This window comes from Oncorhynchus nerka, linkage group LG20 (assembly GCF_034236695.1).
Source record: "Oncorhynchus nerka isolate Pitt River linkage group LG20, Oner_Uvic_2.0, whole genome shotgun sequence".
NCBI classification, from domain to species: domain Eukaryota; kingdom Metazoa; phylum Chordata; class Actinopteri; order Salmoniformes; family Salmonidae; genus Oncorhynchus; species Oncorhynchus nerka.
The window spans coordinates 91476237-91503439 of record NC_088415.1 but is presented as its reverse complement, the minus strand read 5'-3'; the positions used below and the strand labels follow the sequence as shown (position 1 = coordinate 91503439).

Sequence of the window (27203 nt, the reverse complement as noted above, 5' to 3'; positions counted from 1 at the left end):
TAGACTATCATAGACATTCATGCAGGACAGAACACCTGTTTTCCTATGGACTTACAGAACAGACTGCACTGAATAAGGCATACTCCTATTGATACTGTTGCAATGGATACAAAAGCTAAGTTACCCAATCAGAGGCATGTTACCCAAGCCCAGCCAATCAGAGGCATGTTACCCAAGCCCACCCAATCAGAGGCATGTTACCCAAGCCCACCCAATCAGAGGCATGTTACCCAAGCCCAGCCAATCAGACGCATGTTACCGAAGCCCACCCAATCAGAGGCATGTTACCCAGCCCAGCCAATCAGAGGCATGTTACCCAAGCCCACCCAATCAGAGGCATGTTACCCAGCCCAGCCAAACAGACGCATGTTACCCAAGCCCACCCAATCAGAGGCATGTTACCCAGCCCAGCCAAACAGACGCATGTTACCCAAGTCCAGCCAATCAGACGCATGTTACCCAAGCCCAGCCAATCAGAGGCATGTTACCCAAGCCCAGACAATCAGAGGCATGTTACCCAGCCCAGCCAAACAGACGCATGTTACCCAAGCCCAGCCAATCAGAGGCATGTTACCAAAGCCCACCCAATCAGAGGCATGTTACCCAGCTCAGCCAATCAGACGCATGTTACCCAAGCCCAGCCAATCAGAGGCATGTTACCCAAGCCCAGCCAATCAGAGGCATGTAACCCAAGCCCAGCCAATCAGAGGCATGTTACCCAGCCCAGCCAATCAGAGGCATGTTACCCAAGCCCAGCCAATCAGAGGCATGTTACCCAAGCCCAGCCAATCAGAGGCATGTTACCCAAGCCCAGCCAATCAGAGGCATGTTACCCAAGCCCAGCCAATCAGAGGCATGTTACCCAAGCCCAGCCAATCAGAGCCATGTTACCCAAGCCCAGCCAATCAGAGCCATGTTACCCAAGCCCAACCAATCAGAGCCATGTTACCCAAGCCCAGCCAATCAGAGCCATGTTACCAAGCCCAGCCAATTAGAGGCATGTTACCAAGCCCAGCCAGTCCAGTGTAGAGTAGCTGAAAGGAAAGGGATAAAGTTAAAATAAAGGCTTGTGTCAAAAGAGAGGAAAATGAGGAAGACTGTCAGGGCATGATGTCATCGTTAGAGGGCCAGATTATTTAAAATGGGGGTTGCTAGGTAGGACTACCAGAGAATATCATGACTCTGTCATGACATTGGGAGACAGTTCAGAGTTCGGGGGCCAACATCTTTAGTAAATCTTGCATTAGAAATTTGAAAGGGAAGCCAATAGATCCGAAGATGGATTGTCAAAAGAAAAGAGCAAAAAATACCATTTAGAGACCCAACAACAGAACTCCCACAATGACTGATGGAACACCGGAACACCAGGAATGTTAATCAGTGTTCCAGAGGTTCTTCCTCCTCAGGAATCGTCCTCTGTCTTGATGATATGGAACAACGTGACGTTGAACAGAACCTGGTGTCCATTGTTCCAGCCGTACAGAGCCCGGTCCCTGGCGTTGTAGTCCAACATGGACATGTGGAAGAACTGGTTATGGAAGGGGATGTCTGTGTACTCATAGCTGGAGGTCTTGGTGGAGTACGCGTAGTAGACCTTAGCACCAGTCAGGTGAGAGTTGGTGATGTAGAGTGTTCCGCAGATCATAAAGGACTCCCCCGCGTTCCGTTTGGAATATTCCGTGTTCCAGGTTCCGAGGACCTGTAGCGTGTCGGGGTTGAGCTGGCTGATGACGATGTTTCCTGCGTTCTGATTGGTGGCGTAGACGGCCCACAGACCCAGCTCGTCGGCCATGAGGTCTATGTCGGAGAAGCCTCCCCATGTGTAAGGGTAGACGTTGTGGAAGCCGGCGTTCTCCAGGGCTCTCTGGGTTACCACGCGGCCCGTCTCGAAACGGTAACACACCACGATGTTACTCTGGACCTTGTTGTAGTACAGAGAGCCGTTGTACACCACGTGGTCGGTCCCGGCCCACTTGAACGGCAGGTTGTAGGTTCGAGACTCGGCCCCGGAAACAAAGTCTGCTATGGACTTGTACTCTTTGACGATCTTGTTGTTGGTGTAGCTATCCATGTACCAGACCTGGGTTAGAACACAAGTACAAGAGAACATTAGCAATTTAACGGTCTACTCTGTACGTACATTAGTCACAACATAGCACATGGGTCGTTCCACCAATCCTTTTGAAGTGTCCTGTAACTATTTTATACCGATTTTTTTTTTTTTTTTTACCTTTATTTAACCAGGTAAGTCAGTTAAGAACACATTCTTATTTTCAATGACGGCCTAGGAACAGTGGGTTAACTGCCTGTTCAGGGGCAGAAGGACAGATTTGTACCTTGTCAGCTCGGGGGTTTGAACTCACAACCTTCCGGTTACTAGTCCAACGCTCTAACCACTAGGCTACGCTGCCGCCCCAATTTCAACATTCTGTCATAAAACGTGCGTTAAACTTCATAAAACATGTTTTTTTATCTCAAGAGGTTAAATAACAACAAATACTATAGTAAGAAGTCCGTATTAAGTATCAAATAAAGTAACAGGGTTCATCTTGGATCAGCCATAAATTCCCTTGTGACAGGAGGAATGGAAGCGTGTTGAATGCAACAGGGAGTGACAATTGAATGCCAGCTTCACGTTAAAAAAAAAATGTACATCATTTACATTTCTAGTCTGTCTATCTATTAGGAACAGGGTTGACGTGTAATGCTCGTTCCACTCAGTTTTCCACCACAAAACACCAGACAAGGGACAAAAAGAGTGAAACCAGCACACCTGCTTTAAAGCTATTATTTGACTATTAGATGTTTCTTTAGAAAAAAATATTCGGTAAAGAAATAGTTTTACCATATTAAGAGGAGAATTCAGTTCACGTAAAAGTGTTGACCATGAAATGAGGGACAGACGTTGTCAAAGAAACAAAATATCTAGGGTTTTACAATGATGGTGCAAATTTAGGATAAATCTTGGGATTAAGTTTAGGATAAATTTTGGGATTAAGTTTAGGATAAATTTTGGGATTAAATTTAGGATAAATCTTGGGATTAAGTTTAGGATACATTTTGGGATTAAGTTTAGGATAAATCTTGGGATTAAGTTTAGGATAAATTTTGGGATTAAGTTTAGGATACATTTTGGGATTAAGTTTAGGATAAATCTTGGGATTAAGTGGGTTAAATATTCCTAGAAGTGACACAGGGTTGACGGAGGGTCAAAATACTGGATTTTGGCACTTTAGCCACCAGGGGGGAGTGTCGTCGAGGCTGATTGAGGCTGGAGAGTAATCTAGGGGCCCATAAAGCTGCCAGGAGGTCAGCCCAAGGGAGAGGTTGGAAGAGGTGAGAGGTTGCTACCGGATATACGTCCTCACGGTCTGCTAGAACCAAGGGGCTCGGTGTTCTACCCCAGAGGAGACAGCATTCCCCGGGGGCCAGAAGGTGGTAACCCGAAAGAGGTCTCCTGGAGGAAACCGGGTTTATTTTATTTTTTGGTTAAAATAAACACCCTTGAAACTGAGGTATCATACTTGTGTCTGTGTTTAGATCAAACTCCCTGGTCTGAGAAACTATCTGTCTTTCGGTCTCTGTCTGTCGGTCTGTCCTCCCTCCACTCACCCGGTTGTTTCTAGGGGAGGCCTGTGGATCAGTCATCCAAGCTCCAAACCGTGTACCAGAGGTCTTCACTGTCACAGGTCCAGTGATCTTCATCAGTTTACCACATGCTGTTCACACACACGTACACACACACACATACCACTCAGATTAGATTTCCCCTGACTGTCTTAGTTCTTAACATCTCATTTCATGCCTCTGACCACTGGAACACTTCACCTGTTATCTAGTTAATCTGTGATTTAGGGTGCATCCAAATGACACCCTATTCCCTATATATATATATATGCCTCTGACCACTGGAACACTCCACCTGTTATCTAGTTAATCTGTGACTTAGGGTGCATCCAAATGACACCCTATTCCCTATATATATATGCCTCTGACCACTGGAACACTTCACCTGTTATCTAGTTAATATGTGACCTAGGGTGCATCCAAATGGAACGCTATTCCTTATTCCCATAGGGCTCTGGTCAAAACTAGTGCACTATATAGGGAATAGGGCTCTGGTTAAAAGTAGTGTACTATATAGGGAATAGTGCTCTGGTCAAAACTAGTGCACTATATAGGGAATAGGGCTCTGGTCAAAACTAGTGCACTATATAGGGAATAGGGTGTCATTTGGGATGTACACTAGGTCACACAGCTCCATCTCACTAATGAGCCTATCTGATACACAAGTAAATCAAAAACTTAACATGGTGTGTTTCCCTTAATACATTTCCAGTACCAGGTAAGAAACTGCTCAGATTTGGATCAAAAAACGAGACACCTTTAAAGAGACCGTCACAGTTCACTCCAACATCAAAGTTGATCAGTTTTCAGACCTCTACATGCACAGTGGCTTGCAAAAGTGTTCACCCCCTTGCCATTTTTCCTATTTTGTTGCCTTACAACCTGGAATTAAAATAGATTTTTGGGGGGTTTATTTAATTTGATTTACACAACATGCCTACCACTTTGAAGTTGAAAAATATTTACAAACAAGTAATAACATTTAAAAAAAAGAACTTGACCATGCATAATTATTCACCCCTCCAAAGTCAATACTTTGTAGAGCCACCTTTTGCAGCAATTACATCTGCAAGTCTCTTGGGGTATGTCTCTATAAGCTTGGCACATCTAGCCAATGAGATTTTTTCCCATTCTTCAAGGCAAAACTGCTCCAGCTCCTTCAAGTTGGATGGGTTCCGCTGGTGTACAGCGATCTTTAAGTCCTATCACAGATTCTCAATTGGATTGAGGTCTGGGCCATTCCAAGACATTTAAATGTTTCCCCTTAAACCACTCGAGTGTTGCTTTAGCAGTGTGCTTAAGGTCATTGTCCTGCTGGAAGGTGAACCTCCGTACCAATCTCAAATCTCTAGAAGACTGGAACAGGTTTCCCTCTTTTCCTTCAATTCTGACAGGTCTCCCAGTCCCTGCTGATGGAAAAACATCCCCACAGCATGGTGCTGCCACCACCATGTAAACATGTAAAAATAAATAGAACGTAAGCAGAATCCGTGTGGATGAGGCAAGGTAGACCAACACAAGATGCGACTGGTCTGGGCCATATCTGAGCAGAATCCGTGTGGATGAGGCAAGGTAGACCAACACAAGATGCGACTGGTCTGGGCCATATCTGAGCAGAATCCGTGTGGATGAGGCAAGGTAGACCAACACAAGATGCGACTGGTCTGGGCCATATCTGAGCAGAATCCGTGTGGATGAGGCAAGGTAGACCAACACAAGATGTGACTGGTCTGGGCCATATCTGAGCAGAATCTGTGTGGATGAGGCAAGGTAGACCAACACAAGATGTGACTGGTCTGGGCCGTATCTGAGCAGAATCCGTGTGGATGAGGCAAGGTAGACCAACACAAGATGTGTGCCTGGGCCATATCTGATCTTGTGAAGGCTACTGGCGACTTGTATGCTCTAGTCGGCTGGCCCTCGCTACATATTCGTCGCCAGACCCACTGGCTCCAGGTCATCTACAAGTCCATGCTAGGTAAAGCTCCGCCTTATCTCAGTTCACTGGTCACGATGGCAACACCCGTCCGTAGCACGCGCTCCAGCAGGTGTATCTCACTGATCATCCCTAAAGCCAACACCTCATTTGGCCGCCTTTCGTTCCAGTTCTCTGCTGCCTGTGACTGGAACGAATTGCAAAAATCACTGAAGTTGGAGACTTTTATCTCCCTCACCAACTTCAAACATCTGCTATCTGAGCAGCTAACCGATCGCTGCAGCTGTACATAGTCTACTGGTAAATAGCCCACCCATTTTCACCTACCTCATCCCCATACTGTTTTTATTTATTTACTTTTCTGCTCTTTTGCACACCAATATCTCTACCTGTACATGACCATCTGATCATTTATCACTCCAGTGTTAATCTGCAAAATTGTAATTATTCGCCTACCTCCTCATGCCTTTTGCACACAATGTATATAGACTCCCCCTTTTTTTCTACTGTGTTATTGACTTGTTAATTGTTTACTCCATGTGTAACTGTGTTGTCTGTTCACACTGCTATGCTTTATCTTGGCCAGGTCGCAGTTGCAAATGAGAACTTGTTCTCAACTAGCCTACCTGGTTAAATAAAGGTGTTCTCAACTAGCCTACCTGGTTAAATAAAGGTGTTCTCAACTGGCCTACCTGGTTAAATAAAGGTGTTCTCAACTAGCCTACCTGGTTAAATAAAGGTGAAAAAAAAAAAACTGGAAACACACATACATAGACAACATCAACATCGGTTAATCGTACATAGACAACATCGACCTGAACTTGTGAAGACCTTTGGATAGGAACATTAGCTAATCAGTTATAGGTACCATTAGACCTGCAGTAGGAGTGTCCAATAGAATCTATGCCCCAATGTCTGAGCCAATAAGAGAATGGAAACTAAGCAAGACAACCAGATTCATACAGTGGAGTGACAATGTTTATGTAAGGGTAAAACTGTATAAAAGCAGAGCACTAAGAATGGAGATTCAGTTCTTCCATGGTATTGCTCGGCTTTGCTTCTTAATTGTAAGGAAGTCTATTTGAATTCACATAGTTACGCACGCTCAAGTTTTCTGTTTTTTTTGGTCCTATTTCTTGTTTGTTTCACAATGCAAAATATTTTGCATCTTCAAAGTTGTAGGCATGTTGTGTAAATCAAATGATCACCCCCCCAAATCAATTTTAATTCCAGGTTGTAAGGCAACAAAATAGGAAAAATGCCAAGGGGGGTGAATACTTTTGCAAGTGTAACGCTCGTCCTCTTCTTCTGACGAGGAGTAAGAGATATCGGACCAATTTGCAGGGTGGTAAGTGTCCATTTTAACGTGAAAAAACTGAACACTACAAAATAACAAAGTGAAACAAACGAAACGGTCCCGTGTAGCACAAACACTAACACAGAAAATAATCACCCACAACTTAAAGGTGAAACCAGGCTACCTAAGTATAGTTCTCAATCAGGGACAACAATTGACAGCTGCCTCTGATTGAGAACCATACCAGGCCAAACACAGAAATCCCAAAACATAGAAAAAGGAACATAGACAACCCACCCAAATCACGCCCTGACCATACTAAACAAAGACATAACAAAATAACTAAGGTCAGAACGTGACAGTACCCCCCCAAAGGTGCGGACTCCGGCCGTAAAACCTGAGCCTATAGGGGAGGGTCTGGGTGGGTGTCTGTCCACTGTGGCGGCTCCGGCACGGGACCCCACTCCACCATAGTCTTTCTACGCCTTTTTAACCGCCTCTGTGGCCTCTTTGGAGCAGCGACCCTCACCGCCGACCTCGGACTGGGGACCCTAGCAATGGACGGGAGATTCCGGCAGCATCGGACGAACGGGAGATTCAGGCAGCACTGGACAGGCGGTGTAGCTCCGGAGTGAAGGGCAATTCCGGCAGCGCCGGAGTGACGGGCGATTCTGGCAGCTCCTGGCTGACGAGCGGCTCTGGCAGCTCAGGACAGACGGGCGACTCTGGCAGCTCAGGACAGACGGGCGACTCTGGCAGCTCAGGACAGACGGGCGACTCTGGCAGCTCAGGACAGACGGGCGACTCTGGCAGCTCAGGACAGAAGGGCGACTCTGGCAGCTCAGGACAGAAGGGTGACTCTGGCAGCTCAGGACAGACGGGCGACACTGGCAGCGCTGGGCAGGAGGAAGACTCTGGCAGCACTGGACAGGCGGGAGCACCTGTAGGGAGGAGATGGAGAGACAGCCTGGTGCAGGGGGCTGCCACCGGAGGGCTGGTGCGTGGAGGTGGCACTGGATAGACCGGACCGTGAAGGCGCACTGGAGGTCTCAAGCACCGAGCCTGCCCAACCCTACCTGGCTGAATGCTCCCCGTAGCTAGGCCAGTGCGGCAAGGTGGAATAGCCCGCACTGGGCTTTGCTGGCGAACCGGGGACACCATGCGTAGGGCTGCTGCCATGTACCCCGGCCCGAGGAGACGCACTGGAGACCAGATGCACTGAGCCGGCTTCATGGCACCTGGCTCGATGCCCACTCTAGCCTGGCCAATACTGGTGTATTGCACCGGGCTATGCCTGCGCACCAGGGACACCGTGCGCCTCACGCCATAACATGGTGCCTGCCCGGTCCCTCTCTCCCCCCACGGTAAGCACGGGGAGTTTGCTCAGGTCTCCTACCTGACTTAGCCACACTCCCCGTGTGCCCCCATCCAAGATATTTTTGGGGCTGCCTCTCGGGCTTCCAACCGCGCTGCCGTGCTGCCTCCTCTTCTGACGAGGAGTAAGAGATATCGGACCAATTTTCAGGGTGGTAAGTGTCCATTTTAATATGAAAAAACTGAACACTACAAAATACAAAATAACAAAGTGAAACAAACTAAACAGTCCCGTGTGGTAACAAACACGGAAAATAATCACCCACAACTCAAAAGTGAAACCAGGTTAACAAAGTATGGTTCTCAATCAGGGACAACGATTGACAGCTGCCTCTGATTGAGAACCATACCAGGCCAAACACAGACATCCCAAAACATAGAAAAAGGAACATAGACAACCCACCCAACTCACGCCCTGACCAAGCCACTGTAGTAGCCTAAACCGATCGCTGTAACATTGAGCTTGGTAAATAGAATATGAATGACAGTCATCCAATATGCTAAAACAGAAACCATGGTCAAAAGAAGAATCCTGAACGTCACTAACGTCACTAATCCTGAACGCCACTGGTGTGTCTGTCCGTGTGTATGCTTGTGACTCACTGAGTTTGCTCATGCAGTTGCGTAGCCTGCTCTCCAGATTCAGGACCCTCTGTTGTAGTTCCTCATAGTCATAGGTTCCTATCTCCTCCTGGATGGCTGTGAGCACCATGGAGAGGTTCCTGATCTCCTGTTTAAACTGGGAGATGAGCTGGGCATCTGTCTTGTACTGTTCCAACACAGGGATCAGAGGCTGTAGGGCATCCATCTTACCCTTCAACTCCTATAGGGAGGGAAACACAGGGATCAGAGGCTGTAGGGCATCCATCTTACCCTTCAACTCCTATAGGGAGGGAAACACAGGGTTCAATTCAATACAGTTCAACTCCTGTGGAAGGACAAACACCAGCCCAGCGGACAAAATGTTGCATGGAACATCAGTCATTAGCTTCCCGGAACATCAATCATTAGCATCCCGAAACAACAATCATTAGCATCCCGGAACAACAATCATTAGCTTCCCGGAACATCAATCATTAATTCCCGGAACATCAATCTTTATAATCCTGGAACATCAATCTTTAGAATCCTGGAACATTCATCATTATCATACTGGAACATCAATCATTAACTTCCCGGAACATCAATCATTAGCTTCCCGGAACATCATTCATTAACTTCCCGGAACATCAATCATTAGCTTCCCGGAACATCAATCTTTAGAATCCTGGAACATCAATCATTAGCATCCTGGAACATTCATCATTAGCATCCTGGAAGATTACATTTACATTTACATTTAAGTCATTTAGCAGACGCTCTTATCCAGAGCGACTTACAAATTGGTGCTTTCACCTTATGACATCCAGTGGAACAGCCACTTTACAATAGTGCATCTAAATATTTTAAGGGGGGTGAGAAGGATTACTTTATCCTATCCTAGGTATTCCTTAAAGAGGTGGGGTTTCAGGTGTCTCCGGAAGGTGGTGATTGACTCCGCTGTCCTGGCGTCGTGAGGGAGTTTGTTCCACCATTGGGGGGCCAGAGCAGCGAACAGTTTTGACTGGGCTGAGCGGGAACTGTACTTCCTCAGTGGTAGGGAGGCGAGCAGGCCAGAGGTGGATGAACGCAGTGCCCTTGTTTGGGTGTAGGGCCTGATCAGAGCCTGGAGGTACTGACGTGCCGTTCCCCTCACAGCTCCGTAGGCAAGCACCATGGTCTTGTAGCGGATGCGAGCTTCAACTGGAAGCCAGTGGAGAGAGCGGAGGAGCGGGGTGACGTGAGAGAACTTGGGAAGGTTGAACACCAGACGGGCTGCGGCGTTCTGGATGAGTTGTAGGGGTTTAATGGCACAGGCAGGGAGCCCAGCCAACAGAGAGTTGCAGTAATCCAGACGGGAGATGACAAGTGCCTGGATTAGGACCTGCGCCGCTTCCTGTGTGAGGCAGGGTCGTACTCTGCGGATGTTGTAGAGCATGAACCTACAGGAACGGGCCACCGCCTTGATGTTAGTTGAGAACGACAGGGTGTTGTCCAGGATCACGCCAAGGTTCTTAGCGCTCTGGGAGGAGGACACGATGGAGTTGTCAACCGTGATGGCGAGATCATGGAACGGGCAGTCCTTCCCCGGGAGGAAGAGCAGCTCCGTCTTGCCGAGGTTCAGCTTGAGGTGGTGATCCGTCATCCACACTGATATGTCTGCCAGACATGCAGAGATGCGATTCGCCACCTGGTCATCAGAGGGGGGAAAGGAGAAGATTAATTGTGTGTCGTCTGCATAGCAATGATAGGAGAGACCATGTGAGGTTATGACAGAGCCAAGTGACTTGGTGTATAGCGAGAATAGGAGAGGGCCTAGAACAGAGCCCTGGGGGACACCAGTGGTGAGAGCGCGTGGTGAGGAGACAGATTCTCGCCACGCCACCTGGTAGGAGCGACCTGTCAGGTAGGACGCAATCCAAGCATGGGCCGCGCCGGAGATGCCCAACTCGGAGAGGGTGGAGAGGAGGATCTGATGGTTCACAGTATCGAAGGCAGCCGATAGGTCTAGAAGGATGAGAGCAGAGGAGAGAGAGTTAGCTTTAGCAGTGCGGAGTGCCTCCGTGATACAGAGAAGAGCAGTCTCAGTTGAATGACTAGTCTTGAAACCTGACTGATTTGGATCAAGAAGGTCATTCTGAGAGAGATAGCGGGAGAGCTGGCCAAGGACGGCACGTTCAAGAGTTTTGGAGAGAAAAGAATGAAGGGATACTGGTCTGTAGTTGTTGACATCGGAGGGATCGAGTGTAGGTTTTTTCAGAAGGGGTGCAACTCTCGCTCTCTTGAAGACGGGAGGGACGTAGCCAGCGGTCAGGGATGAGTTGATGAGCGAGGTGAGGTAAGGGAGAAGGTCACCGGAAATGGTCTGGAGAAGAGAGGAGGGGATAGGGTCAAGCGGGCAGGTTGTTGGGCGGCCGGCCGTCACAAGACGCGAGATGTCATCTGGAGAGAGAGGGGAGAAAGAGGTCAGAGCACAGGGTAGGGCAGTGTGAGCAGAACCAGCGGTGTCGTTTGACTTAGCAAACGAGGATCGGATGTCGTCGACCTTCTTTTCAAAATGGTTGACGAAGTCATCTGCAGAGAGGGAGGAAGGGGGAGGGGGAGGAGGATTCAGGAGGGAGGAGAAGGTGGCAAAGAGCTTCCTAGGGTTAGAGGCAGATGCTTGGAATTTAGAGTGGTAGAAAGTGGCTTTAGCAGCAGAGACAGAGGAGGAAAATGTAGAGAGGAGGGAGTGAAAGGATGCCAGGTCCGCAGGGAGGCGAGTTTTCCTCCATTTCCGCTCGGCTGCCCGGAGCCCTGTTCTGTGAGCTCGCAATGAGTCGTCGAGCCACGGAGCGGGAGGGGAGGACCGAGCCGGCCTGGAGGATAGGGGACATAGAGAGTCAAAGGACGCAGAAAGGGAGGAGAGGAGGGTTGAGGAGGCAGAATCAGGAGATAGGTTGGAGAAGGTTTGAGCAGAGGGAAGAGATGATAGGATGGAAGAGGAGAGAGTAGCGGGGAGAGAGAGCGAAGGTTGGGACGGCGCGATACCATCCGAGTAGGGGCAGTGTGGGAAGTGTTGGATGAGAGCGAGAGGGAAAAGGATACAAGGTAGTGGTCGGAGACTTGGAAGGGAGTTGCAATGAGGTTAGTGGAAGAACAGCATCTAGTAAAGATGAGGTCGAGCGTATTGCCTGCCTTGTGAGTAGGGGGAAGGTGAGAGGGTGAGGTCAAAAGAGGAGAGGAGTGGAAAGAAGGAGGCAGAGAGGAATGAGTCAAAGGTAGACGTAGGGAGGTTAAAGTCGCCCAGAACTGTGAGAGGTGAGCCGTCCTCAGGAAAGGAGCTTATCAAGGCATCAAGCTCATTGATGAACTCTCCGAGGGAACCTGGAGGGCGATAAATGATGAGGATGTTAAGCTTGAAAGGGCTGGTAACTGTGACAGCATGGAATTCAAAGGAGGCGATAGACAGATGGGTAAGGGGAGAAAGAGAGAATGACCACTTGGGAGAGATGAGGATCCCGGTGCCACCACCCCGCTGACCAGAAGCTCTCGGGGGTGTGCGAGAACACGTGGGCGGACGAAAGAGAGCAGTAGGAGTAGCGGTGTTGTCTGTGGTGATCCATGTTTCCGTCAGTGCCAAGAAGTCGAGGGACTGGAGGGAGGCATAGGCTGAGATGAACTCTGCCTTGTTGGCCGCAGATCGGCAGTTCCAGAGGCTACCGGAGACCTGGAACTCCACGTGGGTCGTGCGCGCTGGGACCACCAGATTAGGGTGACGCGGCCACGCGGTGTGGAGCGTTTGTATGGTCTGTGCAGAGAGGAGAGAACAGGGATAGACAGACACACATAGTTGACAGGCTAGAGAAGAGGCTACGCTAATGCAAAGGAGATTGGAATGACAAGTGGACTACACGTCTCGAATGTTCAGAAAGTTAAGCTTACGTAGCAAGAATCTAATTGACTAAAATGATTAAAATGATACAGTACTGCTGAGGTAGGCTAGCTGGCAGTGGCTGCGTTGTTGACTTTGTAGGCTAGCTGGCAGTGGCTGCGTTGTTGACACTACACTAATCAAGTCGTTCCGTTGAGTGTAAAGTTTCTACAATGCTGCTATTCGGGGGCTAGCTGGCTAGCTAGCAGTGTTGATTACGTTACGTTGCGTTAAAAGAACGACAATAGCTGGCTAGCTAACCTAGAAAATCGCTCTAGGCTACACAATTATCTTTGAAACAAAGACGGCTATGTAGCTAGCTATGTAGCTAGCTACGATCAAACAAATCACACCGTTGGGACTGTAATGAAATGAAATGAAAATGTGATACTACCTGTGGAGCGAAGCGGAATGCGACCGGAATGCGAAAGTTCTATTCAGTAGACGTTGGCTAGCTGTTGGCTAGCTAGGAGTGACTCCTACGTTAAGGACGACAAATAGCTGGCTAGCTAACCTCGGTAAATTAAGATAATCGCTCTAAGACTACACACTCTAAACTACACAATTATCTTGGATATGAAGACAGCAAAGACAACTATGTAGCTAGCTAACACTACACTAATCAAGTCGTTCAGTTGAGTGTGATAGTTACTACAGTGCTACGGTAGACGGTGAACGTTAGCTAGCTGGCTAGCTGCTGGGCAGATAGGAGGACGACGAAATACGATAATTACGCAATTATCTTTGATACAAAGACGGCTATGTAGCTAGCTAAGAAGAAATTGCTAAGATTAGACAAATCAAACCGTTGTACTATAATGAAATGTAATGAAATGTAATGAAAAGTTATACAACCTGCAGACAGAAGCGCGGATGTGACCGCTCGCTCCAAGATCAATCATTATCATACTGGAACATCAATCAATAGCTTCCTGGAACATCAATCATTAGCATCCTGGAACATCAATCATTAGCTTCCCGGAACATCAATCATTAGCTTCCCGGAACATCAATCAATAGCTTCCCGGGACATCAATCAATAGAATCCTGGAACATCAATCATTATCATTGTGTCAAAGGGTATTGTATGTCCCTGCAAATGTTCTTCTAATTTTCCTATCAAACAGACTTACCTGGAAGTTTCTGTTGACCTGTGTCTTCTTGTTGGTCTCTATCTGTCTGAATTTTGACCTTAGCTCTTTGAACTGGCCTTCCATCCTCATGATGTACTGGAAGTCTCTCTGAGTCCGCAGGTTCAGCACCTCGATTGACCGGGACATGTTCTGGACCTACAGGACAAGAGAAGAAGAAGAGGCATCAAATGAATTGTTCTGCACCTTATCGAAAGAAAAGAAGAAGAGCCATCCCATTAGTTGTTCTGCACCTTAACAAAAGAGAAGAAGAGGCATCCCATTAGTTGTTCTGCACCTTAACGAAAGAGAAGAAGAAGAGGCATCACATGAGTGGTTCTGCACCTTAACGAAAGAGAAGAAGAAGAGGCATCCCATTAGTTGTTCTGCACCTTAACGAAAGAGAAGAAGAGGCATCACATGAGTGGTTCTGCACCTTAATGAAAGAGAAGAAGAAGAGGCATCACATTAGTTGTTCTACACCTTAACGAAAGAGAAGAAGAAGACACAACATTGGTTTTCTGCACCAACAAGATTGAAATGTTTTGACTACTGTTTTGGTTTTCTTTTGTCAATAAAAAAAAAATTAAGGTTGATTTATTTTTAAAAGATAAGGACAACAGTGGTGGGTTTAATTTGAGGTTTATTTTATTTTTTATTTTTTTTATAGCTCATCAGTTGGTGTGGAACGGGTCTGGACCAAGTTCAACCAACAGTTAGTTACAATGCTTCCTCCATTGTGTTTGACTTCTACAAAAAAGAACCAACAAAATCACCACTACATCAAACTAGAACTCTGAGCTACATTATCCACACTCCTCTGATTCCAATGATGGGATCCTGAAATGGCCTGGTTGAAACTGCCCTAAGGCATGTTTGTACATTAGTGTTAACTTTACCACACTGGACCACAGTGAAGAAGATAGGGTTTCCCAGTGTGGTAAACCCCCTGGCCTGCTATACAGACAGAATACATTAAAGGCCCATAGATAGAGAGAGAGTGTGTGTGTGTGTGTGTGTATCTAGAACCTTCTCCAGTAGCTGACGGAGCTGTCCCTCCTTGGCGTCTCTGGAGCAGAGGTTCTGTTCAGGAGCCACCACTGTACAGATACACCTCCCCTCTGCATCCTGGGCCGAGCTGTACACCTGCCAGCCTTCCTTAGGCTTGACTGTCTACACACACACACACACACACACACACACACACACACACACACACACACACACACACACACACACACACACACACACACACACACACACACACACACACACACACACACACACACAATGTTCAAGTGAGCTCATTACTCAGTAAAATGGTCTCTGATGGATATTCTTCAAGACAACAAATAATCAATGCAAGAGTCCCGTCATGTGGCCATCGGCTAACACACAGTATCTGTCTGGTTAACTTGTTGAGGACGTGGTACCGAAGTGGGGACCACAATCAGCAGAAATGCTCAAGAGCGCCACCATAGAGGTTGATAAACCTCAAACTTTCATTAAAATTGACATACAATATACTGAATTAAAGCTACACTCGTTGTGAATCTATCGACCAAGTCAGATTTGTAAAATGCTTTTCGGGGAAAGCATGAGAAGCTATTATCTGATACCATGCACCCTCAAAATACTGCACCGTCACCTAAAACTACAGATTTTGCGTTAGCCGTCGCAAACGAAAACGCTGAAATAAAATATAAAACATTCATTACCTTTGACGAGCTTCTTTCTTGGCACTCCTAGATGTCCCATAAACATCATTTAGGGTCTTTTTTCGATTAAATCAGTCCATATATAGCCTAGATATCAAGCTACGACTCCGTTGCGAGTAAAGAAAAAAAAATAGCATTTCATAACGTAACGTAATTTTTTTAAATTCAAAAAGTCGACGATAAACTTTCACAAAACTTTTGTAATGCAACTTTAGGTATTAGTACACGTTAATAAGCGATAAAATTCCTCAGGAGGCGATGTGAAATGATTAGCTTGTCTGTGGAGAAAATGATGTCTTGAAAAGGTCGAACCAAAATCTGGGCGGGGACAGTAGGAAAGGAGTTCCCTTGTTTCGGTTAGACCAAGAATCAATTGCGCAACAAATGACGTGACTCTAGACAACCTGGGGAAGCTGTAGCCAATGAAAACTCGGCTCTATGTAATTCTGTTCGCTTTGAACAATTGCCTGTAGTCGCGGAAGAATATATTTTTCCATTTTCAGTGAACAGATTTTCATGCACTATTCGATGAAACGCACGTTCTGTAAATGCCACAGGCGTGATTTAAACAGTTTTGGAAACGTCTGAGTGTTTTCTATCCACACACACTAATCATATGCATATACTATGTTCCTGGCATGAATAGCAGGGCGCTGAAATGTTGCGCGATTTTTAACAAAAAGCTGCGAAAATCTGCTTGAATTCTGAACTTCCCTAAGAGGTTTTAACACACAGTATCTGTCTGGTTAACAGTATCTGTCTGGTTAACAGTATCTGTCTGGTTAACACACAGTATCTGTCTGGTTAACAGTATCTGTCTGGTTAACACACAGTATCTGTCTGGTTAACAGTATCTGTCTGGTTAACAGTATCTGTCTGGTTAACTGTCTGGTTAACAGTATCTGTGTGGTTAACAGTATCTGTCTGGTTAACTGTCTGGTTAACAGTATCTGTCTGGTTAACAGTATCTGTCTGGTTAACAGTATCGCTCTGGATAACAGTATCTGTGTGGTTAACAGTATCTGTCTGGTTAACAGTATCGCTCTGGATAAGAGCGTCTGCTAAATGACTTAAATGTAAATGTAAATGTAAATGTCTGGTAACAGTATCTGTCTGGTTAACACACAGTATCTGTCTGGTTAGCAGTATCTGTCTGGTTAACAGTATCTGTCTGGTTAACTGTCTGGTTAACAGTATCTGTCTGGTTAACAGTATCTGTCTGGTTAACAGTATCTGTGTGGTTAACAGTATCTGTCTGGTTAACTGTCTGGTTAACAGTATCTGTCTGGTTAACAGTATCTGTCTGGTTAACAGTATCTGTGTGGTTAACAGTATCTGTCTGGTTAACAGTATCTGTGTGGTTAACAGTATCTGTCTGGTTAACAGTATCTGTATGGTTAACAGTATCTGTCTGGTTAACAGTATCTGTCTGGTTAACAGTATATGTGTGGTTAACAGTATCTGTCTGGTTAACACACAGTATCTGTCTGGTTAACAGTATCTGTCTGGTTAACAGTATCTGTATGGTTAACAGTATCTGTCTGGTTAACAGTATCTGTCTGGTTAACAGTATCTGTGTGGTTAACAGTATCTGTCTGGTTAACAGTATCTGTCTGGTTAACAGTATATGTATGGTTAACAGTGTCTGTCTGGTTAACAGTATCTGTCTGGTTAACAGTATCTGTGTGGTTAACAGTATCTGTCTGGTTAACAGTGTCTGTCTGGTTAACAGTATCTGTCTGGTTAACAGTATCTGTCTGGTTAACAGTATCTGTCTGGTTAACAGTATCTGTCTGGTTAACAGTATCTGTGTGGTTATGTCTATAATGATGTAAAGGTGATGTCTAAATGGTAAATCAATAGACATGGCCATTTATGTTGACATTCGATGGTGGGCTGGACCGGCGGCCATCTTTGTGGTAGTAATAAGATGTTATAATTTCAATTCAATTCAAATTGCAGTGGTCTGAAGGTTTGGGTCCATTCTATGGAACTATGTCTATGATTGACATGACACCCATCCGGGGATTCAAGAGCACGTTGTGTTTCAACCGATGGCTCGCACTACAAAGTAGGGTGTGATCCACAACATATAGACGTGTTTTTAGATATATTTTTTAAATAATCTAAATGTATATTTAAAGGTTCATTGCAGCTGTTTTTATCACAATATCAAATCCTTTCTGGGTAACAATTAAGTACCTTACTGTGATTATATATATAAATAGATATACATTTAAATGGTCAAAAAGAAACAAAAATAGTTTCTTCGCAAAGAGCAATTTTCTTAAACAATAATTTTTGTTAGGAATGTCTGGGAGTGGTCTGAGTGGGGAGGGTACAACTGAAAACTAGCTGTTATTGGGAAGAGAGGTTTGGAACTCTCTTTCTTATTGGTCTAATAATGTATTTGTCACCTGGTGATGTCACTAGGCAGGCCAAAACTCCAGCTATCTACACTTGAAGTAATCATGGTGGAATTACCGACCATTGATTTTGTTAGTCACTTTCACTCAGATATCATATTAAAAACGGCAAACATTTCTCTCTACCCTACGGCAAAATATGTAGAATCGCATGAAATTAGCTCTAAATCGTATTCTTTTTTTTATCTCTATACTATCAAGAAAGGGGGAGGGAGGGTGCTAAAATGTTTTGCTCTCAAGGTGGGGAGGTGCCTCCCAACAAAATGTTGCTTAAGGCTCGGAAAAGGCTAGGACCGGCTCTTCCTCCATGTGTGGGCATGGATGTGGGTACACAGACCCGCAAGCCACTATGGTCCCTCATGACAAGTTCAGATTGTTTTGTGGCCCCCCCCCATCTCCAGTAAAGTTGCCCATCGCTGTCTTAGATAGTCTCTCTATTTAGAACCAATAGGAAATTGGTCAGTGTAATTGTGTTGTATCATGATTGAACCCAACATTAAAAAATAGGTACTTCTCTGGCAACTTCCAAGAATCAATATCAGAATACAGTCATATACAGTGATGTTGGCAAAGGGAGAGAGAGAGAGAGAGAGAGGGGGAGAGGGAGAGGGAGAGAGAGAGAGAGAGAGAGAGAGAGAGAGAGAGAGAGAGAGAGAGAAATAGAAATAGAGGGGAGGAGGCAGCGAGAGAGAGGGGGCAGAGAGAGAGAAGAGAGAGAGAGAAATAGAGGGGAGAGAGAGAGAGAGAGGGAGAGTAGAGAGAGAAGAGAGAGAGAGAGAGAGACAGAGAGAAATAGAGGGGAGAGAGAGAGAGAGAGAGAGGGAGAGCAGAGATAGAGAAGAGAGAGGTAGAGAGAAACAGAGGGGAGGAGGCAGAGAGAGAGAGGGGGAGGGAGAGTGATAAAGAGGGGGAGACAGAGAGAGAGGGGAAGGGAGAGTGATAAAGAGGGGGAGACAGAGAGAGAGGAGGAGACAGAGAGAGACAGAGGTGTGGTGGAGACTGATAAAGAAGGGGAGACAGTGAGAGAGGAGGAGACAGAGAGAGACGGAGGTGTGGTGGAGACTGATAAAGAAGGGGAGACAGAGAGAGAGGAGGAGACAGAGAGAGACGGAGGTGTGGTGGAGACTGATAAAGAAGGGGAGACAGAGAGAGAGGAGGAGACAGAGAGAGACGGAGGTGTGGTGGAGAGTGATAAAGAAGGGGAGACAGAGAGAGAGGAGGAGGTGTGGTGGAGACAGAGAGAGAGGAGGAGACAGAGAGAGAGAGGGAGGTGTGGTGGAGACTGATAAAGAAGGGGAGACAGAGAGAGAGGAGGAGACAGAGAGAGAGAGGGAGGTGTGGTGGAGAGTGATAAAGAGGAGGAGACAGAGAGAGGGAGGTGTGGTGGAGAGTGATAAAGAGGAGGAGACAGAGAGAGGGAGGTGTGGTGGAGAGTGATAAAGAGGGGGAGACAGAGAGAGACGGAGGTGTGGTGGAGAGTGATAAAGAGGGGGAGACAGAGAGAGACGGAGGTGTGGTGGAGAGTGATAAAGAGGAGGAGACAGAGAGAGGGAGGTGTGATGGAGAGTGATAAAGAGGGGGAGACAGAGAGAGACGGAGGTGTGGTGGAGACTGAACAATCTGTCTGACAGCAAAAACAAGGCAAATGCAGCTGTCTGTTTCTCTTTGTCTTAACAGTCATTAATCAGTTCAATTTAAACAATATATATAATATATTTATTAAGGGTGTTCTGCCATATAATATATAAAGAAAAATGTATTCAAAACACACCAACGCAACAGTTAAGAGGGAAAAGCATTACAATACTGTATCCCTGTAAAAACCACTGAATGGCTGACAGATGTTTCAAACAGAGAAAGCTTGTATTTGTGTTCTCAGCATCGTTCCCATTTCAATACGAACTTCAAATCCCAACATCGTATCAGTCTATCTGTCTAAAAGTATAATAATGCAGTTGGGTTTTTTTCAAATCTAAAATCATAGTCTAACTCCTCACGTCTTGCCGATGAAAAGGGCAGTCAGTGGAACTCAACTCACCACAGAAGGGTAGTAGCCGAACAGCAGTAGAAACAGCAGAGGATTCAGCACCACGGACAGCGCCACGGACAGCCCTCGCATTTTTGCCCACGAACGGGGTTTTGCCTCCTGTGCCTCTGTCTCGGTTCTGTTTCAAGCACGTCGCTCAGTCAGCGTGGAAGATGGTTATGGCTCTTTGACGACTCCAGAGAAAAGAGGAAAGGTAGATCAATGCCAGCAGACTAGTCATCACATTTACGACTGCTTCCAACGCGCTACGCAGACAGCGCGAGAGACAACACCAGCCGCTCGTGACTGAGTACGAGGTGGAAAAGTTTGTGGCAGCAGAAGGGGTGGTGAAACATCAGCGATGTACAGGGAAAGCGGATATGAAGATTAATTATTGTGATCAATAAAGGCACAATTGTGAATTTGTGATAAATATCCTACACCGGAGAGAGAGAGACAGACAGAGAGACAGACAGAGAGAGAGAGAGAGAGAGACAGACACAGAGAGAGAGACAGTCAGAGAGACAGACAGGGAGGGAGAGAGACAGAGACAGAGAGAGAGACACAGAGAGAGTGAGAGGTGAGAGAGAGAGAAAGAGAGACAGAGAGAGAGAGAGAGAGAGAGAGAGAGAGAGAGAGAGAGAGAGAAAGATAGTGAGAGAGAGAGAGAGACACAGAGAGAGAGAGAGAGAGAGAGAGACAGACAGACAGACAGACAGACAGACAGACAGACAGACAGACAGACAGACAGACAAGACAGACAGACAGACAGACAGACAGACAGACAGACAGACAGACAGACAGACAGACAGACAGACAGACAGACAGACAGACAGAGAGACAGAGAGAGAGAGAGAGACACAGAGAGAGACACAGAGAGAGAGAGATGGAAGGAATGCAGTTTGGAAACCTACCAAAAATCAATTAGGCAACAACAAATTCAATCCCTTTTAGACAATTTCCTGGGTAAAACGTTCCACTGTAATAGTGAAGGTGTAAACTTGGCAGTAGAAAATCTTAACAGTATATTTGACCTCTCAGCTTCCCTATCAAATCTAAAAATCTCAAATAGAAAACCGAAGAAAATTAACAATAATGACAAATGGTTTGATGAAGAATGCAAAAATCTAAGAAAGAAATTGAGAAACCTGTCCAACCAAAAACATAGAGACCCGGAAAACCTGAGTCTACGCCTTCACTATGGTGAATCACTAAAACAATACAGAAATACACTACGGAAAAAGAAGGAACAGCATGTCAGAAATCAGCTCAATGCAATTGAAGAATCCATACACTCTAACCACTTCTGGGAAAATTGGAAAACACTAAACAAACAAAAACATGAAGAATTATCTATCCAAAATGGAGATGTATGGGTAAACCACTTCTCCAATCTTTTTGGCTCTATAACAAAGAATAAAGAGCAAAAACATATACATGATCAAATACAGATCTTAGAATCAACTATTAAAGACTACCAGAACCCACTGGATTCTCCAATTACATTGAATGAGTTACAGGACAAAATAAAAACCCTCCAACCCAAAAAGGCCTGTGGTGTTGATGGTATCCTCAATGAAATGATCAAATATACAGACAACAAATTCCAATTGGCTATACTAAAACTCTTTAACATCATACTTAGCTCTGGCATCTTCCCCAATATTTGGAACCAAGGACTGACCACCCCAATCCACAAAAGTGGAGACATGTGGAATATGTGTCAACAGTAACCTTGGGAAAATCCTCTGCATTATTATTAACAGCAGACTCGTACATTTCCTCAATGAAAACAATGTACTGAGCAAATGTCAAATTGGCTTTTTACCAAATTACCGTACAACAGACCATGTATTCACCCTGCACACCCTAATTGACAACCAAACAAACCAAAACAAAGGCAAAGTCTTCTCATGCTTTGTTGATTTCAAAAAAGCCTTCGACTCAATCTGGCATGAGGGTCTGCTATACAAACTGATGGAAAGTGGTGTTGGGGGTAAAACATACGACATTATAAAATCCATGTACACAAACAACAAGTGTGCGGTTAAAATTGGCAAAAAACACACACATTTCTTCACACAGGGTCGTGGGGTTAGACAGGGATGCAGCTTAAGCCCCACCCTCTTCAACATATATAGCAACGAATTGGCACGGGCACTAGAAAAGTCTGCAGCACCCGGCCTCCACCTGCTAGAATCCGAAGTCAAATGTCTGCTGTTTGCTGATGATCTGGTGCTTCTGTCACCAACCAAGGAGGGCCTACAGCAGCACCTAGATCTTATGCACAGATTCTGTCAGATCTGGGCCCTGACAGTAAATCTCAGTAAGACCAAAATAATGGTGTTCCAAAAAAGGTCCAGTCACCAGGACCACAAATACAAATTCCATCTAGACACTGTTGCCCTAGAGCACACAAAAAACTATACATACCTTGGCCTAAACATCAGCGCCACAGGTAACTTCCACAAAGCTGTGAACGATCTGAGAGACAAGGCAAGAAGGGCATTCTATGCCATCAAAAGAAACATAAATTTCAACATACCAATTAGGATTTGGCTAAAAATACTTGAATCAGTCATAGAGCCCATTGCCCTTTATGGTTGTGAGGTCTGGGGTCCGCTCACCAACCAAGACTTCACAAAATGGGACAAACACCTAATTGAGACTCTGCACGCAGAATTCTGCAAAAATATCCTCTGTGTACAACGTAGAACACCAAATAATGCATGCAGAGCAGAATTAGGCCGATACCCACTAATTATCAAAATCCAGAAAAGAGCTGTTAAATTCTACAACCACCTAAAAGGAAGCGATTCACAAACCTTCCATAACAAAGCCATCACCTACAGAGAGATGAACCTGGAGAAGAGTCCCCTAAGCAAGCTGGTCCTGGGGCTCTGTTCACAAACACAAACACACCCTACAGAGCCCCAGGACAACAGCACAATTAGACCCAACCAAATCATGAGAAAACAAAAAGATAATTACCTAACACATTGGAAAGAATTAACAAAAAAACAGAGCAAACTAGAATGCTATTTGGCCCTACACAGAGAGTACACAGCGGCAGAATACCTGACCACTGTGACTGACCCAAAATTAAGGAAAGCTTTGACTATGTACAGACAGACAGACAGACAGACAGACAGACAGAGAGAGAGAGAGAGAGAGAGAGAGAGGAGAGAGAGAGAGAGAGACAGAGAGACAGAGAGAGAGAGAGAGAGAGAGAGGAAGAGACAGAGAGAGAGAGAGACAGAGAGACAGAGAGAGAGAGAGAGAGAGAGAGAGAGAGAGACAGAGAGAGAGAGACAGAGACAGAGACAGAGACAGAGACAGAGAGACAGAGAGAGAGAGAGAGAGAGAGAGAGAGAGAGAGAGCTAAACATGTAAATATATGTTGTCCATAAAGCCTTTAAATAAAAAACAAACAAATGAAATAGTTGGTGTAAATATAATTGTCTATTCTAAACACTAAGGCTAAAGTACTAAATGTACATTTGTTTCCAGAGAAAAGTGATATATTCTTTGTTATCTAGAAGACCTGTCAGATTCAATGAGAGTCTCGTGTTCTACGACAGAATGGAATCTTTCTTGGAATTGCACTGAATTAAAATCTACTTCCTGTCACTCAAACTCAAAGTCTAATTATACTGTACTTCCTGTGGGGTGTGGCCAATTCAATTCGAATTTCAACTCATGAGTTAAATGATTTCCAACATTCTGAATTGAGCCCAACCCAGGTTGAGCCCTACATTACGAATTTAACTTCGGTCACTACCATTCTTTATGTGTATTTATTTCCCAGAAACAAGGGTGACTCAATTTACCGCTTTGGCTCAATGTACCCCACTTTCCATTAGCACGAATGTGGCTCACTTTTTAGCCAGGGACATTTATATGGCAACGAATCCTTCAGCTTCAGGGCAGGCTAAACGTTACCCAGCCGAAACAGTTCGCTTGAGTTCGTTCATCTATTATGAAGACATTTTGTGACGTTTCTGTTAGTTTTGGACTTCAGTTTAGTTTTTTTTCCCATCTGATCGGGTACACAACATTTTTTTTCTGAACGCCAGCCAAAGTTCAAAACGGAGGTCTACTCCCCTTTTCGTAGGGATTCTTCAATAAAGTCTTTGTTGTCAATCAGCAAGAAACAAATAGTTTTCATTCACATTTTTTTATTGAAAAAAATATATTAAAACTAAACATTTCTCGAGTTATGTCCCCTTTACTGTCCTGGGGCAATGTCCCCTTTACTGCCCTGGGGCAATGTCCCCTTTACTGCCCTGGGGCAATGTCCCCTTTACTGTCCTGGGGCAATGTCCCCTTCACTGCCCTGGGGCAATGTCCCCTTTACTGTCCTGGGGCAATGTCCCCTTCACTGCCCTGGGGCAATGTCCCCTTTACTGTCCTGGGGCAATGTCCCCTTCACTGTCCTGGGGCAATGTCCCCTTCACTGCCCTGGGGCAATGTCCCTTCACTGCCCTGGGGCAATGTCCCCCCTGCCCACTGCCCTGGGGCAATGTCCCCTTCACTGCCCTGGGGCAATGTCCCCTTCACTGCCCTGGGGCAATGTCCCCTTCACTGCCCTGGGGCAATGTCCCCTTTACTGTCCTGGGGCAATGTCCCCTTCACTGCCCTGGGGCAATGTCCCCTTCACTGCCCTGGGGCAATGTCCCCTTCACTGCCCTGGGGCAATGTCCCCTTTACTGTCCTGGGGCAATGTCCCCTTCACTGCCCTGGGGCATTGGGATCTTCTCCTCTGCTAGTTTTGATTATTGTCCAGTCGTGTGGTCCAGTGCTGTAAGGAAAGACCTAGTTAAGCTGCAGCTGGCCCAGAACAGAGTGGGACGTTTTGCTCTTCATGGTAATCAGAGGGCTAATATAAATACTATGCATGCCAGTCTTTTTTGGCTAAGAGTTGAGGAGAGACTGACTGCATCACTTCTTCTTTTTATGAGAAACACTAATGTGTTCCAAGTTGTTTTGTATAGTCAATTTACACACAGCTGTGACACACACATTTACCCCTACCAGACTTGCCACCAGGGGTCTTTTCACAGTCCCCAAATCCAGAACAAATTCAAGTAAGTGTATTGTATTATATAGAGATATTATTGCATGGAACTCCATTCCATCTCATATTGCTCAAATGAACAGCAAACCTGGTTTCAAAAACAGATAAAGCTACACCTCATGGCACAATGCCTCTGCCCTATTTGACCTAGATAGTTTGTGTGTATGTATTGATATGTAGGCTACGTGTGTCATTTTTAAATTGATGTAGTTCTGTCCTTGAGTTTTTCTTGTCTGTTAATGTTATGTCATGTTTTATGTTTCTTCCAGGAAGAGTAGTTCCTGCTTTCACAACAGCTAATAGGGATCATAAAATACCAAATACCTTTGACCAGAGTGGCTGCTACTGGCCTTCCAACACCACTACAGCCACCTGAGCCTGGCCCAGCGTGGCCTGGGCTGCTGAACTACAGCCGCCTTCCAACACCAAGGCCCTGGAGCAACGAACCGCCCTTGCTGTCTCTACCTGGCCGGTTCCCCTCTTTCCACTGGGATTCTCTGCCTCTAACCCTATTACAGGGGCTGAGTCACTGGCTTACTGGGGCTCTTTCATACCGTCCCTAGGAGGGGTGCGTCACTTGAGTGGGTTGAGTCACTGACGTGATCTTCCTGTCTGGGTTGGCCCCCCCCCCCCCCTTGGGTTGTGCCGTGGTAGAGAGCTTTGTGGGCTATATTCAGCCTTTTCTCAGGATGGTACATTGGTGGTTGAAGATATCCCTCTAGTGGTGTGGGGGCTGTGCTTTGGCAAAGTGGGTGGGGTTATATCCTTCCTGTTTGGCCCTGTCCGGGGGTGTCCTCGGATGGGGCCACAGTGTCTCCTGACCCCTCCTGTCTCAGCCTCCAGTATTTATGCTGCAGTAGTTTATGTGTCGGGGGGCTAGGGTCAGCTTGTTATATCTGGAGTACTTCTCCTGTCCTATTCGGTGTCCTGTGTGAATTTAAGTGTGCTCTCTCTAATTCTCTCTTTCTTTCTCTCTCTCGGAGGACCTGAGCCCTAGGACCATGCCTCAGGACTACCTGACACGATGACTCCTTGCTGTCCCCAGTCCACCTGGCCGTGCTGCTGCTCCAGTTTCAACTGTTCTGACTTATTATTATTTGACCATGCTGGTCACTCATGAACATTTGAACATCTTGGTCATGTTCTGTTATAATCTCCACCCGGCACAGCCAGAAGAGGACTGGCCACCCCACATAGCCTGGTTCCTCTCTAGGTTTCTTCCTAGGTTTTGGCCTTTCTAGGGAGTTTTTCCTAGCCACCGTGATTCTACACCTGCATTGCTTGCTGTTTGGGGTTTTAGGCTGGGTTTCTGTACAGCACTTTGAGATATCAGCTGATGTAAGAAGGGCTATATAAATCAATTTGATTTAGACTTCTAGCAGCACCTGGTCTCCCATCCAGTGACCGACCAGGACCGACCCTGCTTACCTTCAGAGGCAATCCAGCAGGGTGGTTGAAATGATTTGATATTGAGATTTTAAAAAACAACTGTATTGGACCTTTACGAAATCGTTCACACAAGAGTCAGGAAGTTTCGTGCTCTTGTCAGCCCTGTTCTTCTGAATGTTAAGTTTCAGTGTCTTCTAAGCCCTGTTCTTCTGAATGTTAAGTTTCAGTGTCTTCTCAGCCCTGTTCTTCTGAATGTTAAGTTTCAGTGTTTTCTAAGCCCTGTTCTTCTGAATGTTAAGTTTCAGTGTCTTCTCAGCCCTGTTCTTCTGAATGTTAAGTTTCAGTGTCTTCTCAGCCCTGTTCTTCTGAATGTTAAGTTTCAGTGTCTTCTCAGCCCTGTTCTTCTGAATGTTAAGTTTCAGTGTCTTCTCAGCCCTGTTCTTCTGAATGTTAAGTTTCAGTGTCTTCTCAGCCCTGTTCTTCTGAATGTTAAGTTTCAGTGTCTTCTCAGCCCTGTTCTTCTGAATGTTAAGTTTCAGTGTCTTCTCAGCCCTGTTCTTCTGAATGTTAAGTTTCAGTGTCTTCTCAGCCCTGTTCTTCTGAATGTTAAGTTTCAGTGTCTTCTCAGCCCTGTTCTTCTGAATGTTAAGTTTCAGTGTCTTCTCAGCCCTGTTCTTCTGAATGTTAAGTTTCAGTGTCTTCTCAGCCCTG

At 45.8% G+C, this 27203-nt stretch overlaps 1 protein-coding gene across 1 annotated transcript; it reads right to left on the bottom strand.

Annotated features, from left to right (window-relative positions):
- Nucleotides 1–857: 857 nt before the first annotated feature.
- LOC115123601 (noelin-3-like) lies at nucleotides 858–20212 on the bottom strand. Its single transcript, XM_029652941.2, has 6 exons — nucleotides 20039–20212; nucleotides 14886–15029; nucleotides 13860–14015; nucleotides 8838–9057; nucleotides 3613–3719; nucleotides 858–2080 (listed from the first exon to the last, which is right to left on the bottom strand). The coding sequence occupies exons 1-6, from the start codon at nucleotides 20117–20119 to the stop codon at nucleotides 1403–1405; spliced, it is 1386 nt and encodes a 461-aa protein (XP_029508801.2). The 5' UTR covers nucleotides 20120–20212; the 3' UTR covers nucleotides 858–1402.
- Between the last annotated feature and the right edge of the window lie 6991 nt (nucleotides 20213–27203).

Coding starts and splice junctions, on each gene's coding strand:
- LOC115123601 (XM_029652941.2), bottom strand. CDS start 20,119: ATGCGAGGGCTGTCCGTGGCGCTGTCCGTGGTGCTGAATCCTCTGCTG. Junction 15,030..20,038: donor TCGGCTACTACCCTTCTGTG/GTGAGTTGAGTT, acceptor GTGTGTGTGTAG/ACAGTCAAGCCTAAGGAAGG. Junction 3,720..8,837: donor CAACTGCATGAGCAAACTCA/GTGAGTCACAAG, acceptor GTGTGTGAACAG/CATGTGGTAAACTGATGAAG.